Genomic DNA, 15,105 nt, shown 5'->3' with positions numbered 1-15,105 from the left:
TCTGGATATAAACTAAACTAATGAAATGACATCCGAATGTCAACCATCCGAATATCTATTAAAAGTTCCCAAAGTCAGCAGACCAAAACTATGCCTCGTTAAGACAGCCAAGATATTATTGCACAATCTAGGCTGCTATCATTTATATTTTGAGGCACCACAGTCTCTTTTCTGGTTAACTGTGCCAACATGATGTCGTCCTCCTCTTTTGCCTTGTTTGTTTAACATTAATAATTTGTCATTGCAAATTGGTATCTCAGTAACACACAAATGGCTAGTTCCAGAAATCCTCTTGTACCATCGTACAATAGAAATTCTGTATTGTGTGAACTCCAGTCACATCAGCCTCTGAAAGACGACAAAGGGTTGTTGAATGGGATCCAGTGTATTTTCGATGGTAATGCTTCGATTTGATTGTACAGAGAAAACTTCCTTCTGTGGAAATTATAAAGCAGGATACACTCTAGCAGATCTATCAGTGACTTGACGAGCGAAGGAGGAAGGAGAAAAGTAAACAACTGCAACAATGAAACGCATGTTTCTATGTTCATTTCTATCTGTAGGTGTAAGTACTCCTCCAATTTAAATTGAGGTTAATGTTTTTGTTCTTATTTTAGGAGTAGGATGTTTCATTTTGAATACTGTACACTGGGTCCAAATGGCATGACTGAGTAGTTCGTATGTTTTTTTTTTATAAGGTCTACAGTCCAGAAATCAGGATTAAAATGCAAAGACTGCAAATCTGCAACAAAAACAGAAAATGTATAAAAAGTCAATCAGTTTGATGTCCATCTGAAACAATAAGATGAAATAATTTTTTGGTTGGAACTCTTCATCAGAAGTTGCTGAGCTTTTAGTTCTAATTCTATTTTTTTCCCCCTAACTTCTCAAAGTTACGGTGGTACAATAGATTGGTGGACCAACACATTGGTCAGATTCACCAAGTTCCTGATGTCACTTGGATCATATACGTTGGGGTGGGGAGGGGTGAAAATAAAAGTGAAGTTTGAAGACTTGGCTTTTTATCGAGATGAAAGTAAATGGCTGAGTCACACTGGTCCGTTTCTGGGTCAGATCGCAAGATGAAACCTGAAGATAAAGGAGAGGAATGGGTATGGTGAGTTGGTTAAATTGATTAGTATATGTGTGTGTATCAATGTGAGTAAGATAATGGAGGTGATGAAGATAGAAATTGCTAACATAGCAAACCTACAATTTAGCAATCCAAAGAAAGGAGCATAGCTACTGTGTGTGTGAATTTGTTCCTGTATTTTTTTTGCGTTCAAAAAAAACTGAGCTTCATTTTCAATTTGCTTAGTCAGGCTCATTATTTTCCACATGGGCCATGTTTTACAACTCTTGTTGAATATTCTGAAAGTCTATCAATCACTATCTTGACCCAGTTTCCCTGATTGATGAATGGTCAGTATGAAACTTGATACACTCAATGTTAAATTAGGCACTAACTATGCCAGATTATTTTGGGTTATGCAGGGAGCGTGGGAACGGAGGACAATTACTTATCGTAGAATCATAGAAATTTACAGCACAGAAGGAGGTCATTCGGCCCATCTTGTCTGTGCCGGCCGACAAAGAGCTATCCACCCTAATCCCACTTTCCAGCACTTAGTCCGTAGCCTTGTAGGTTATGACACTTCAGGTGCACATCCAAGTACTTTTTAAATGTGATGAGGGTCTCTGCCTCTACCACCTTTTTCAGGCAGTGCGTTCCAGACCCCCACCACCCTCTGGGTGAAAAGAATTCTCCTCAAATCCCTTCTAAACCTCCGACCAATTACTTTAAATCTATGCCCCTGGTTATTGACCCTTCTGCTAAGGGAAATAGGTCCTTCCTATCGACTCCATCTAGGTCCCTCAGACCTTTATACACCTCAATCAAGTCTCCCCTCCGCCTTCTCTGTTCCAAAGAAAACATACTCGGCCTCTCCAATCTTTCCTCATAGCTAAAATTCCCCAGCCCAGGCAACATCCTCGTAAATCTCCTCTGCACCCCTTCTAGTGCAATCACACAGTTCCTGTAATGTGGTGACCAGAACTGCTTGCAGTATTCTAGCTGCGGCCTAACTAGTGTTTTTATACAGTTCAAGCATAACCTCCCTGTTCTCTTATTCTATGTTTCGGCTAATAGCCCGTATGCCTTATTAACCACCTTATATACCTATCCTGCTACCTTCAGGAATTTGTGGACATGCACTCCAAGGTCCCTCTGATCATCTGCACTTCTCAGTGTCCTATCATTTATAGCCTTGTTAGCCCTCCCCAAATGTATTACCTCACTCTTCTCCAGATTGATTCCATTTGCCACTGTTCTGCCCACCTGACCAGTCCATTGATATCTTCGTGCAGTCCACAGCTTCCTTCTTCATTATCAACCCACACGGCCAAATTTTGTATAGTCTGCAAACTTCTGAATCATACTTCCTACATTCAAGTCCAAATCATTGATAGCAAGTCATAGCGGCACAGAAGGAGACCATTCGGCCCATCGAGTCTGTGCCAGCTCTCTGTAGAACAATCCAGTCAGTCCCATTCCCCTGCTCTATTCCCGTAGCCCTGCAAGTTTATTTCCCTCAAATGCCTATCCAGTCTCCCCTTGAAAACATTGAGTGTCTCTGCTTCCACCACTTCCGTCGGCAGCGAGTTCCAGGTCCTCGCCACTTGCTGTGTAAAAAGTTTTTCCTTACATTCCCCCCCCCCCCCCGTATCTCTTGCCCAAAACCCTAAATCTGTGTCCCCTAGTCCTTCGACCATCAACTAGTAGGAACAGCCTTTCCCCGTCTAGCCTATCCAAAGCCGTTATAATCTTGTACACCTCTATCAAATCACCTCTCAACCTCCTTTGCTCTAATGAAAACAAATCCAGCTTCTCCAACCTGTCCTTGTAGCTAGGATCCCCCATCCCCGGAACCATTCTGGTAAATCTTCTCTGAACCCTCTCAAGGGCCTTGACATCCTTCCTAAAGTGTGGTGACCAGAACTGGACGCAATACTCCAGTTGTGGCCTAACCAGCGCTTTGTAAAGGTTCAGCGTAACTTCCCTACTTTTGTACTCAATACCTCTATTTATGAAGCCCAAGATCCCATATGCTTTGTTACCACTCTCTCAATATGTCCTGCCACCTCAGGGATCTATGCACACTCTAAAACTGTGCCATTAAGTGCATATTGCCTTTCCCTATTCCTTCTACCAAAATGAATCACCTCACACTTCTCTGTATTAAATTCGATCTGCCCATTCTGCTAGCCTTTCTATGTCCTGTTGCAGTCGATTGGCATCATCCTCACTGTTTGCCATACCACCAAGTTTGGTGTCATCGGCAAATTTAGAAATTCTACTCTGTATTCCAATATCCAGGATATTTATATATAAAGCAGTGGCCCCAGCACTGACCCTTGTGGAACACCACTGTCTACCATCCTCCAGTCTGAAAAACAGCCATTTACCACACCTTGCTGTTTTCTGTCCTTAAGCCAATTCCTTATCCAAGCTGCCACTGACCCACCTATTCCATGAGCCTCAATTTTGTTAACCAGCCTTCTATGTGCTACTTTGTCAAATGCCTTCCTAAAATCCATGTAGAAAACATCTATTGCATTCCCTTCATCAATTGTCCCTGTTACCTCATCAAAAAATTCAATTGGATTAGTCAAACATGATCTGCCTTTTACAAATCCATGTTGGCTCTCCTTAATTAGCTTTATCCTCTCCAAGTGCCTGTTAATTTTTCCCTTGATTATTGTTTCTAAAACTTTACCCACTACTGATGTTAAACTGACTGGCCTGTAGTTACTAGGATTGTCCTTGCACCCTTTCTTGAACAATGGTGTCACATTTGCCACTTTTTCCAATCCTCGGGCACCTCCCCCGCATCTAGGGAAGATTGGACAATTATGGCAAGCCCTTCTGCTATCTCCTCTCCCAATTTCCTTAGCAACCTGGGATGCAAGCCATCTGGACCAGGCGACTTATCCACTCTAAGCATACCCAGCCTTTCTAGTACATCCTGACTATCAATTTTCACCCCTTCCATTGCTTCTACCTTTTCCACTGCTACCAATTTTTTGTCAGCATCCACCTCCTTAGTAAACACCAATACAAAGTACTCATTGAGTATTCTAGCCTTGCCCTGCACCTCTAAGCATATACCTGTATCACCACCTTTGTCCCTAAATAGGCCCTACCCCACCTCTTACTACCTGCTTACTGTTTACATGCTGATAGAAGATTTCTGGGTTCCCTTTTATGTTAACTGCCATTCTACTCTCATATTCTCTCTTTGCCAATCTTATTTTCAGCTTCACTTCCCCTCTTAACTTACTGTATTTGGTCTGGTTCTCCCTTGAAGAATTCACCTGACATGCATCATACACCCTCTTTTATTGTTTCATTCTCTTCTCTATCTCGCTCGTCATCCAAGGAGCCCTTGCTTTGGTTCCCTTACCCTTCCCTCTTGTTAGAATGTACCTAGCCTGTACTTGGAACATCTCCTCAAAGATTACCCATTGTTCCATTACAGTTTTTCCTGTCAGTCTTTGGTTCCATTTTACCCTGGCTAGATCCTTTCGCATCCCATTGAAGTTTAGAAGTTCCACTCTAGATTGTTCCTTGCTCCTCTCCATTGCTAATCTGAATCTTATGATACGATGATCATTCGTACCCAAGTGTTTTCCCACAGACACTTGGTCGACCTGGCCCACCTCATTCCCCAGCACCAGATCCAGCAATGCCTCCTTCCTAGTTGGGTTAAAAACATACTGGTCAAGGAAATTATCCTGAACACATTTCAGAAATTCCTCCCCCTCCTTTCCCTTTACCCTAGCATTATCCCAATCGATATTTGGGTAATTAAGTCCCCCAATATCACCACTCTATAGCTCTTGCATATCTCTGCGATTTCCCTGAAGATTAGCCCCTCTACCTCCCTCTCCCTATTTGGAGGCCTGTAGAATACCCCCAATAGCATGATCATAGCCTTGTAGCTCCTCAACTCTAACCAAATGGATTCTGTCCTTGTCCCCTCAAGAACATCCTCCCTTTCCAACACTAGAATGTCTTCCTTAATCAGCACTGCCACCCCAACATTTTTCTTTCCCTATCTTTTCTGAACACCTTCTACCCTTGCATATTAAGTGCTCAGTTCTCACCATTTTTAAGCCACGTTTCCATTATTGCCACACAGCTAATTGTGCTTGTAGCTCGCCAACCTTATTCACCACACTTAGTGCGTTTACGTACATGCATTCTAAACCCATTTTTCTTGGTCTGCTCCTATCTTATATGGTACTACTTTCTTCTCTAGTACTATCCAACACACTCACTCTTATGCACCTTATTCCTCTCTTCTACTCCTATATGCTGGTGCCCATCCCCCTGCCAGGCTAGTTTAAACCCTCCCCAACAGCACTAGCAAACCTCCCTGCGAGGATATTGGTCCCGGCTCTGTTGAGGTGTAACCCGTCCGGCTTGTGCAGGTCCCACCTCCCCCAGAAACCGTCCCAATCCCTCAGGAATCTAAAGCCCTCCCTCCTGCACCACCTCTCTAGCCACGCATTCATCTGCTCTATCCTCCTGTTTATGTACTCACTAGCACCTGGCACTGGGAGTAATCCAGAGATTACTACCTTTTGAGGTCCTGCTTTTTAATCTCCGAGCTCCCTAAAATCTGCTATCTGAATTATATAAATTATAATTTATATAATTCCTGGAGCATAGGAGTTAAAGATGCAATTCCCAAATTGCAGTTTTGAGAGAAATTTTATCTCTAAATTGCCTATAGTTACATAGTATTTACAGCACAGAAACAGGCCATTTGGCCCAACAGGTCTGTGCGGGCATTTATGCTCCACCCGAGCTTCCTCCCACCTTACTTCGTCTAACCCTATCAACATATCCTTCTATTCCTTTCTCTCTCATGTACTTATCTAGCTTCCCCTTAAATGCATCTATGCAATTCACTTCAACTACTCCATGTGGGAACAAGTTCCACATTCTAATCACTGAGTAAAGACGTTTCTCCTGAATTCCTTATTGGATTTCTTCATGACTATCTTATATTTATGGCCCCTATTTTCGCTGCGCACATGCAAGATTGACTGATTGTTGAGAAGGCACAAAAAAATCAAAAGAAATGATGACCTGCATCAGTTTGCTGGAGGCCAGCATTGCACCTCTGGTGATGTAGGAAAACCCATCGGTGCTATTAAACACCAGGTGCACCCGATTTATACAACATCACTGCAACCAGTCAGGGCTTCTCCAGTGCCACAGTATAATATTTTTTTATTATTCGTTCACGGGATGTGGGCGTCTCTGGCAAGGCTAGCATTTATTGCTCACCCCTAATTGCCCTTCAGAAGATGGTGCATCAGAAGATTTTAAGAATCTTGGCCGAACAGATTTAAAAATGCATTTTGATTAATTTATGCCTTTCCAGTTTGCTCAGTGGAATGTGAGAGGCATTGAGGTTTAAATACCTGGCCTAGTTTTATTGCTTCATTTGAATATTTTGTTCTCGGTGGTCACAGATGGCTGGCAACATGGAATGTAAATGGGGATGGAAGTCTTGGAGTATTGTCTGTACATCATTCATGTAATATTGCTACATCTCAGTGAACATTTACCACTTAACTAGCACCTTCAAAACAGATTATCTCGTTATTTTATCTCATTGTGGTTTGTGGGACCCTGCTGTGTGCTAAATGCCTGGCATACTTGACTATTTAACAACAGTGACTACACTTCAAAAGTAATTCACTGGTTGTGAAGTGGTTGGGATGTCTTGAGGATGTGAAAGGCACTATATAAATACAAGCTCTTTCTTTCATTCCTTCGAGCATACTATTGTAAAGTACCTGATGTAATATAAGCAGGAATAGTTGAGAGTACCAGTGTTGACGCGCCATATGTAAACTTCATATCTTGCTGAAATATGATTTTAAAATCCCGTTTACTAAAATATCTGGTGTACAAAGTTCTGACACAGCGAGCAAATTATTGTACTGCACAAGGATGGCTATTCAGATGTACTGTGCTCTTATAGATTTTTATTTTCAGTCACAGTGACCCATAGACTACTTGAAGCTCCATGTAATGTTGACAAATATCCTAATACAGTACTAATGCTACTAGATGCTATGAATAGTTTTTTATTTAATAATTCCCTTTCTCTTCTCCATGTCAACTTGGCTATCTGCTCCAGGTTAGACAGTTATAGGTTCAAGCCCTTTGAACACCGTCTAAGCTGACTTTCCCAATGCAATACTGAGGGAGTGGTGTATTGTTGGTAGTATCACCCTTTGGATGAGAAGTTTAACCAAGAGATAAGTAAGTGAAATTTGTAGTGAACGTGAGGATCAACTTAGATTTACTTGACAAGTTTTCTGACTGCTTTGTTTGGATGGACTAAAGATTGCACGGCACAATTCAGAGCGGGGAGTTCTCCCAGTACCTTGGCCAACTTTCCTCCCTCAACTAATGCCACTAAAAAAAAAACTAGTCATTCATCATATTTTCTACAGTTTTGCTGTGTAAAATTCAGCTGCTGATTTGCCTACATGACATCCTTTCAATTCAAAGTAATTAATTGTCTCTGAAATTCAAGACATAAAGTGCCATTTAATCCATATATCTATCTGCTGAAGATGCTGACTTGTGCAGCAGTATGGTTCAATAGGCACTGGCAGTCCTTGGTATGTTACCCAAAAGGCTGCTCATGTGTGATCTTAGATGTTGAATTGCTATTTGACGTTGTTGGGTATTATAGGCGACACGCATATATTTTCAGCATAGGTTGCAAGAGAGAGATCAGGATTGGGAACCCTGATTAAAATTTCTTAAAATCTCTGCAGCAATAAAATGAGAGAGAAAAAATTAAACGTTTGTTTGGAAACAAAGCTGCCAGAAAACTTATGTCATGTAAAATATAAGTTGATGCTCGCGTTCACTCAAATTTCACTTATTTATCTCTTGTAGTTTTGGTTTTCTTCTTGTGTCCTGAGCAGTTGACTAATGTTCTGCCAGCTGCTGACAAGTAGCCCTGTGCAGTGTCTGGTTGACCTGCTCTTCTATCTGTTCTGAAGCTAGCAGCTAAGAGATGCAAGAATTCCCGCTTGGCATAATCATGTGTTTTTTTTTAATTGCTTCCCCCATTCCCTATGCAGAAGAGCTTGGCCTTAGCTTAGTGCTTCCTCGCAATGATACGACTGGGTTTGGGAGCTCAGCCGTGGAGGATCATGGGTATGAACTTGTGTACTGTTATTCAGTGATGCTTTTACACTGGTGTTTTTAATATGCTGCACTGCCTGCACCAAAGTTTCTCCACTCCTCTTGAAGTCAGTAATTCATGATAGAGCGTGGTTCCATGGATACCTTCAGTCATATGCTGCGATTTTGCAAATGGATGCGGCTTGGGAGCGGGTCAGCTGGTTTCTGGGTTCCAGTCCTGCCTACAACTGCATCCAGCCCACGGATGTGATTTTACATCGATTGGCCTTGTTAAGCCCGCCCTGCGGGCTTGCCGGCCAATTAAGAGGAAGCCGGTCAGATGACGTCATTTGATAACGCGTCATCTGCCGGTTTTCTTAAAGGGACCACGCACAATTTTTCTTTGACCGCTCATTTCTCGGTGTTTGACAGCATTGAGGTGCTGCAAACACTGACAAACACTGTACAAAGGTGAGCTTTTGCACCCAGGCTCTCCAATGACTCCCTCCATAGGCTAGAACAGATGGCAGCTGCAGATGAGGTTACAGAAGTGATTTTGTCACTGGTGACAGAGGCCCTCCCAATGAGGTGGTACTAGACAGCCAATTCAAAACTTGTTATCTACAGAAAAGTGTAAATGCATTAAAAATGATTTCCCGACATTTTCTTACCTCTGAAACTCGCCAGTGCACCATTGAATCCTTCACACCACTTCTGCAGCTGTCATCAATGCAGAAACATTAGAGCAGACTCGCAACACACCACACTTACCTGGCGTGGTGTCCGGATGTCGGGGAACCCGAGGCAGAAGCAGCAAAATTGAATAAGAGCTATTTTGACCGGTCCCGCCTCCAATATCCTGCACTCTGAGGACCGGCAAAATTCCGGCCATAGAGTTCCTAACCATCCATGATTTGTGTGAATGTGGAGATAAAAAATAATACGGCGAAAAAGTCTCTGGTGGGCATAGTCTACAGGCCCCTGAACAGTAGCAATACTGTTGGACAGAGTATAAATGAACAAATAATGGAGGCCTGTAAAAAAGGTACGATAATAATTAAGGGTGATTTTAATCTCCATATTAATTGGACAAATCAAATTGGCCATGGTAGCCTTGGGGAGGAGTTCAGAGAGTGTATCCAGAATGGTTTCCTAGAACAGTATGTAATGGAACCAACCAGGGAGCAGGCTATCTTGGATCTGGTACTGTGTAATGAGATAGAATTAATAAATGATCTTATAGTAACATAGAGATAGGAACAGGAGTAGGCCATTCGGCCCTTCGAGCCTGCTCCGCCATTCAATGAGATCATGGCTGATCCTCGTCTGAGATCATAGCTGATCTTACCAGTTCAGTACCCCGTCCCCGCCTTTTCTCCGTAACCCTTAATCCCCTTAGCCTTCAGAAATATATCCAATTCTCTCTTGAAAATATTTATTGAATTAGCCTTCACAGCCCTCTGTGGCAGGGAATTCCACAGGCTCACCACTCTTTGAGTGAAGAAATTCTTCCTCATCTCTGTTTTAAATGATTTGCCCGCTATTTTTAGACTGTGGCCCCTGGTTCTGTGCTCCCTGGCCATTGGAAACATTCTCTCTGAATTCAGCCTGTCCAGGCCTGCCATAATTTTATATGTTTCGATGAGATCCCCTCTCAATCTTCTAAACTCCAGTGAGTACAAGCCCAAACTATTTAATCTCTCTTCGTAGGTCATTCCCGCCATTCCAGGTATCAGCCTGGTGAATCGCCGTTGCACTCTTTCCATGGCAAGAACATCCTTCCGCAGATGGGGCGACCAAAACTGTACACAATACTCCAGATGCGGTCTCACCAGCACCTTGTACAGCTGTAGTAAGGTATCCCTATTCCTATACTCGAACCCCCTTGCTACGAAGGCCAACATACCATTTGCCTTCTTAATCGCCTGTTGCACCTGCATGCTCTCCTTCAGTGACTGGTGCACAAGAACACCCAGGTCCCTCTGCACTTCCCCATCTCCCAATCTATTGCCATTTAGATAATAATCTACCCTCCTGTTTTTACCCCCAAAGTGGATAACCTCGCATTTATCCACATTATAGTGCATCTGCCACGTATCCGCCCATTCCCCCAACCTGTTCAAATCGCACTGTAGCCTCCTGACATCCTCATCAGAGCCCACCCCTCCTCCTAGTTTAGTGTCGTCAGCGAATTTGGAAATATTGCATCCAATTCCCTGATCCAGATCATTTATATATATTGTGAACAGCTGGGGTCCCAGGACAGATCCTTGCGGCACCCCGCTGGTCACTGCCTGCCACTCTGAAAACGAGCCGTTTATTCCAACTCTCTGTTTTCTATCCGCCAGCCAGTTCTCTATCCACGTTAATACTTTGCCCCCAATCCCATGAGCCTTAATTTTGCATGACAATCTTTTGTGTGGAACCTTATCGAAGGCTTTCTGGAAGTCAAGGTACACCACATCCACTGGCTCTCCCCCATCTATTTTACCAGTTACTTCCTCAAAAAATTCCAGCAGATTAGTCAAACACGATTTACCCTTTGTAAATCCATGTTGACTCTGTCCGATCCTTTCCCCATTTGTCAAGTGCTCTGCTATTTTATCCTTAATAATGGACTCTAGCATTTTGCCCACAACCGATGTAAGGCTTACTGGTCTATAATTCCCTGCTTTCTCTCTACCCCCCTTTTTAAATATTGGGGTAACATTAGCTACCCTCCAATCCACGGGTACTGTTCCCGAGTCAATGGAGTTCCGGAAGATGATCCTTAGAGCATCTGCTATCTCCAGGGCCACCTCCTTAAGTACCCTAGGATGTAGTTTATCAGGCCCCGGGGATTTGTCGGCCTTCAGTCCCCTCAACTTACCCAACACCATATCCCTAGAGATACTAATTTCTGTCAGCTCCTCCCTCTCATTAGTCCCTATGTTTGCCGATATTCCTGGGAGGTTATTTGTGTCCTCCTTTGTGAATACAGAACCAAAGTATGAGTTTAATTGGTCTGCCATTTCCTTATTCTCCATTATATATTCTCCCGAATCGGACTGCAAGGGACCGACTTGGGATTTTACCAGTCTTTTCCTCCTGATATACCGATAAAAGCTTTTGCAGTCTGTCTTTATTTTTGCTGCAAGTTTACTTTCGTATTCTATTTTCCCCTTCCTGATTAATCCCTTTGTCCTCTTCTGCTGTATCCTGTACTGCCCCCAATCTTCCGGTCTGGTGCTTTTTTTTGCCAGTTGATATGCCCTTTTTTTTTGATTTTATGCTGTCCCTAATTTCCCTCGTTATCCACGGTTGAGTCACCTTTTTAGGTTTATTTTTATGCCAAACCGGTATAAACATGTTCTGGAATTCTTCCATTCTATCTTTGAATGCTTGCCATTGTCTATCCACTGTCAATCCCCCCAGAAACACCACCCAATCAATCTTACCCAATTCCCGTCTCATACCCTCGTAATTCCCTTTATTTAAGTTCTGGACCTTAGTCTCTGATTCAATTTCCTCACTCTCCATCTCGACTGAGAGCTCGATCATATTATGATCGCTCTGACCCAAGGGGCCTCGTACAAGAAGATTGGTGATAAGTCCCTTCTCATTGCACAATACCCAGTCTAAAATGGCCTGATCTCGAGTCGGCTCCTCGACATATTGGTCCAGATAACCGTCCCGATAGTAAAGGATCCTCTAGGAAAGAGTGATCATAACATGGTTGAATTTCAAATTCAGTTGGAGGGTGAGAAAATTGTATCTCAAGCCAGTGTCCTGATCTTAAACAAAGGCAATTACAACAGCATGAGGGCAGAACTGGCTAAAGTGGACTGGAAAAATAAATTAAAAGGTAAGACAATTGAAATGTGTAGTGTATGCGCCTTTAAGAGCCCCAGGTGTGCTGTAATGCCGGTAATGGCCACTCGGGCTATATAAGCCTGTATATTGTGTAATATCCGTTAGAACCCCCCCCAGACTTTGCTTAGTAAACACCTATGAACCAACTCCTGTCTTCAGTGTCTTTATCAACACACGGACACTACAGTGGCGACGAAGTGGAAACGGACTTACCTGCAATTCGGCAGCACCTCAAGGACATTGATTCCTCGGGCGTCCAGAAGACTGAAAGTGAGAGAAGCTGTGGTTTCACTAGCTGGCCAAGCTGGTGGCAGGTACTGCGCTAATCCTTTCTGGGTGTCAGGCTGGGGCTCCAGCGGCTGGCTCTGCAGCTGCGACAGGCAGCGAAATCGGAGGCAAGCAATAACGGACTGGGAGGGAGCACTCGGGAGACGGCCGGCGCGGCAAGCAGGCCAGCGTTCAGACCTGCAGAGAAAGTCCGGCGGGAACGAGTCTCCAACTGTAAACAAATAAAATTTAAAAAAAAAACAAAGAACGGAAACCGCGGGAAACAGCGTTGTCATCGGCAGCAGCGGCGGGAAAGCGCGGGAAGCACCATATCTTTGCTGCTGAAAAGAAAGAAAAGCGCGGGAAGCGCCATATCTTTTCTGAAATGCCTAAGTCTGGCAATATTGATGCTTTTGATAGCGAAATAGAGGATTGGACCACATACGTGGAAAGAGTAGAGGTATATTGCACTGCAAATGGAATAGAAGATGGAAAAAAAAGCTTCAGTACTGCTGAACCTAATGGGCGCAAAGGCATATGGGCTGTTACAAAATTTAATCACTCCAGCCAAACCAAAGGACAAGAATTTTAAAGAAATTGTTGATACCCTGCAGGAGCACTTAAACCCAACACCGCTGCTGATAGCGGAACGATTCAAATTCTTCAAGAGAAATCAACACAAGAATGAAAGTAATGCTGATTACCTAACCGAATTAAGAAAGCTATCAAAGTACTGCCAATTCGGGGCAGGACTAGCAGATTATCTTCGAGACAAATTCGTTTGCGGTCTCTTAAGTGAAGGAACACAAAAAAGACTGCTTTCTGAAAAAGATTTAACATTGGACAAAGCTTTCAGTATGGCTGTATCATACGAAGCAGCAGCAAGAGGAGCTGCAGAGATACAACAAAAGACACAGGACTTCGGCACCCATGAAATGACACAGGGTTTCGAAAGATGTTATCGCTGCGGCAGATCCACCCATAACCAGAAGGACTGCTGGTTCAAGGACAAAGCATGCAGGCAATGCGGAAAGATTGGACACATTGCACGGGTATGCCGATCTGGACAAAATAAATCCACAGAGAGAAAAAAAAATCCAATAAAGGAAAGTACAGGAAGGTACAAATGATGACGGACAGTAGCTCCGAAGACCAGAAGAGCGATAGCGACTCCGAAAACAAGAGACTAAGCTGTCTCAAATTACATAATGTACTTGCCAAAGATGATTACCGAACCATTTGGGTTACCCTCACAATAGCAGGGTCCCCTGTTAAAAATGGAGCTAGATACAGGATCAGCTCTAACCGTAACAAATCGACGGGATTACGAGAGGCTATTTTCGCATATACCTCTAAAAGACACATCCATTATCTTAAAAACATATATGGGGCAGAAAGTATACCCTAAAGAAAAAATAAGGGTGCCTGTTGTATACAACGGCAAAGAAATACAAAAGTTGTATTTATACATTCTACAAGATGGTGGCCCACCGTTGTTGGGACGTGAATGGATCAGAAAGATACGTTTAGACTGGCACTCCATTCAGGCACTGACGGTGACCAGTAAGAAAATAAACAATGATGACATCATACCTGAACGATTGAAAGACATCTTGGCCAATGCCAAAGAAGTGTTTCAAGAGAAACTAGGAACCTTGAAAGGCATCACCGCCTCAATAAAAGTGGAAGATGCAGCAATTCCCAAATTTTTTAAGGCAAGACCGGTGCCATACGCAATTCGTCCAGCAGCCGAGGCAGAGCTGGAGAATTTGGAAAAGGCAGGCGTATTATCCAAAATAGATTGGAGCGAGTGGGCAACACCCATCGTTAGTCATGAAAAAAGCATTGAATAATGATAAACCTGAAGAACAGAGAAAAATTCGCATCTGTGGAGACTTCAAGGTGACTGTAAACCCGGTCCTTCACACAGTACAGTATCCTCTTCCGAGGATAGAAGATATTTTCGCCTCACTATCCGGAGGGAAACGTTTCACCAAAATTGACTTGGCACAGGCATATCTACAGATGGAGGTTGAGGAGGCCTCTAAAAAGTATCTCACGATAAACATACACAAAGGCCTGTACCAGTACAATCGACTGGTTTTTGGAGTAGCATCAGTTCCAGCTATCTGGCAAAGAGCTATGGAGCAAGTCCTGCAAGGGATTCCGGGGACTCCATGCTACCTAGACGACATCCTTGTAACAGGAGAAAACGACAATGAGCACCTTGCCAATTTGGAGCAGGTGCTCACTAGGCTGAAAGAACGGGGCCTACGAGCCAATCGCCCCAAGTGCGAATTTTTCCAAAATCAGATATCATATTGTGGCCACATAATTAATAAGGAAGGGTTGCATAAGTCACCTGAAAAAATTGAAGCGGTCATAAAAGCCCCAGCACCTGAAAATGTTTCACAATTAAGGTCGTTCCTGGAATTAATAAATTACTATCATAAATTTTTACCGAACTTATCAACTCTTCTACACCCTCTTAATGAACTGCTACAAACAGGAGTGATTTGGAAATGGAACAAAGACTGTAAACGTGACTTCCGTAAATGCAAAGACTTAATCACATCTGAAGAAGTTTTGGCTCATTACAACCCATCACTGCCAATCAGACTGGCGTGCGATGCATCCCCTTACGGCATAGGAGCAGTATTATCCCATAAATTCCCTGATGGCTCAGAACGGCCGATAGCTTTTGCGTCACGCTCATTAAACTCAGCTGAGCGTAACTATGCCCAAATCAACAGGGAAGCACT

General features: G+C 43.3%; 1 protein-coding gene across 1 annotated transcript in view; it reads left to right on the top strand.

Annotated features, from left to right (window-relative positions):
- The first annotated feature begins 467 nt into the window (after positions 1 to 467).
- rai14 (retinoic acid induced 14) overlaps positions 468 to 15,105 on the top strand; it is a 227,263-nt gene continuing 212,625 nt past the window's right edge. Inside the window, exon 1 of the mRNA XM_085966328.1 lies at positions 468 to 565. Coding sequence (XP_085822454.1) covers positions 527 to 565 — 39 coding nt within the window. The 5' untranslated portion in view covers positions 468 to 526. The remainder of the gene's footprint in view (positions 566 to 15,105) is intronic.

The sequence above is a fragment of the Somniosus microcephalus genome, chromosome 2 (assembly GCF_052327205.1).
Source record: "Somniosus microcephalus isolate GS21.2 chromosome 2, FLI_Smic_1.0, whole genome shotgun sequence".
NCBI lineage: Eukaryota > Metazoa > Chordata > Chondrichthyes > Squaliformes > Somniosidae > Somniosus > Somniosus microcephalus.
Note: the sequence above shows the minus strand (reverse complement) of the source record. Positions and strands in the feature narration are given on the sequence as shown.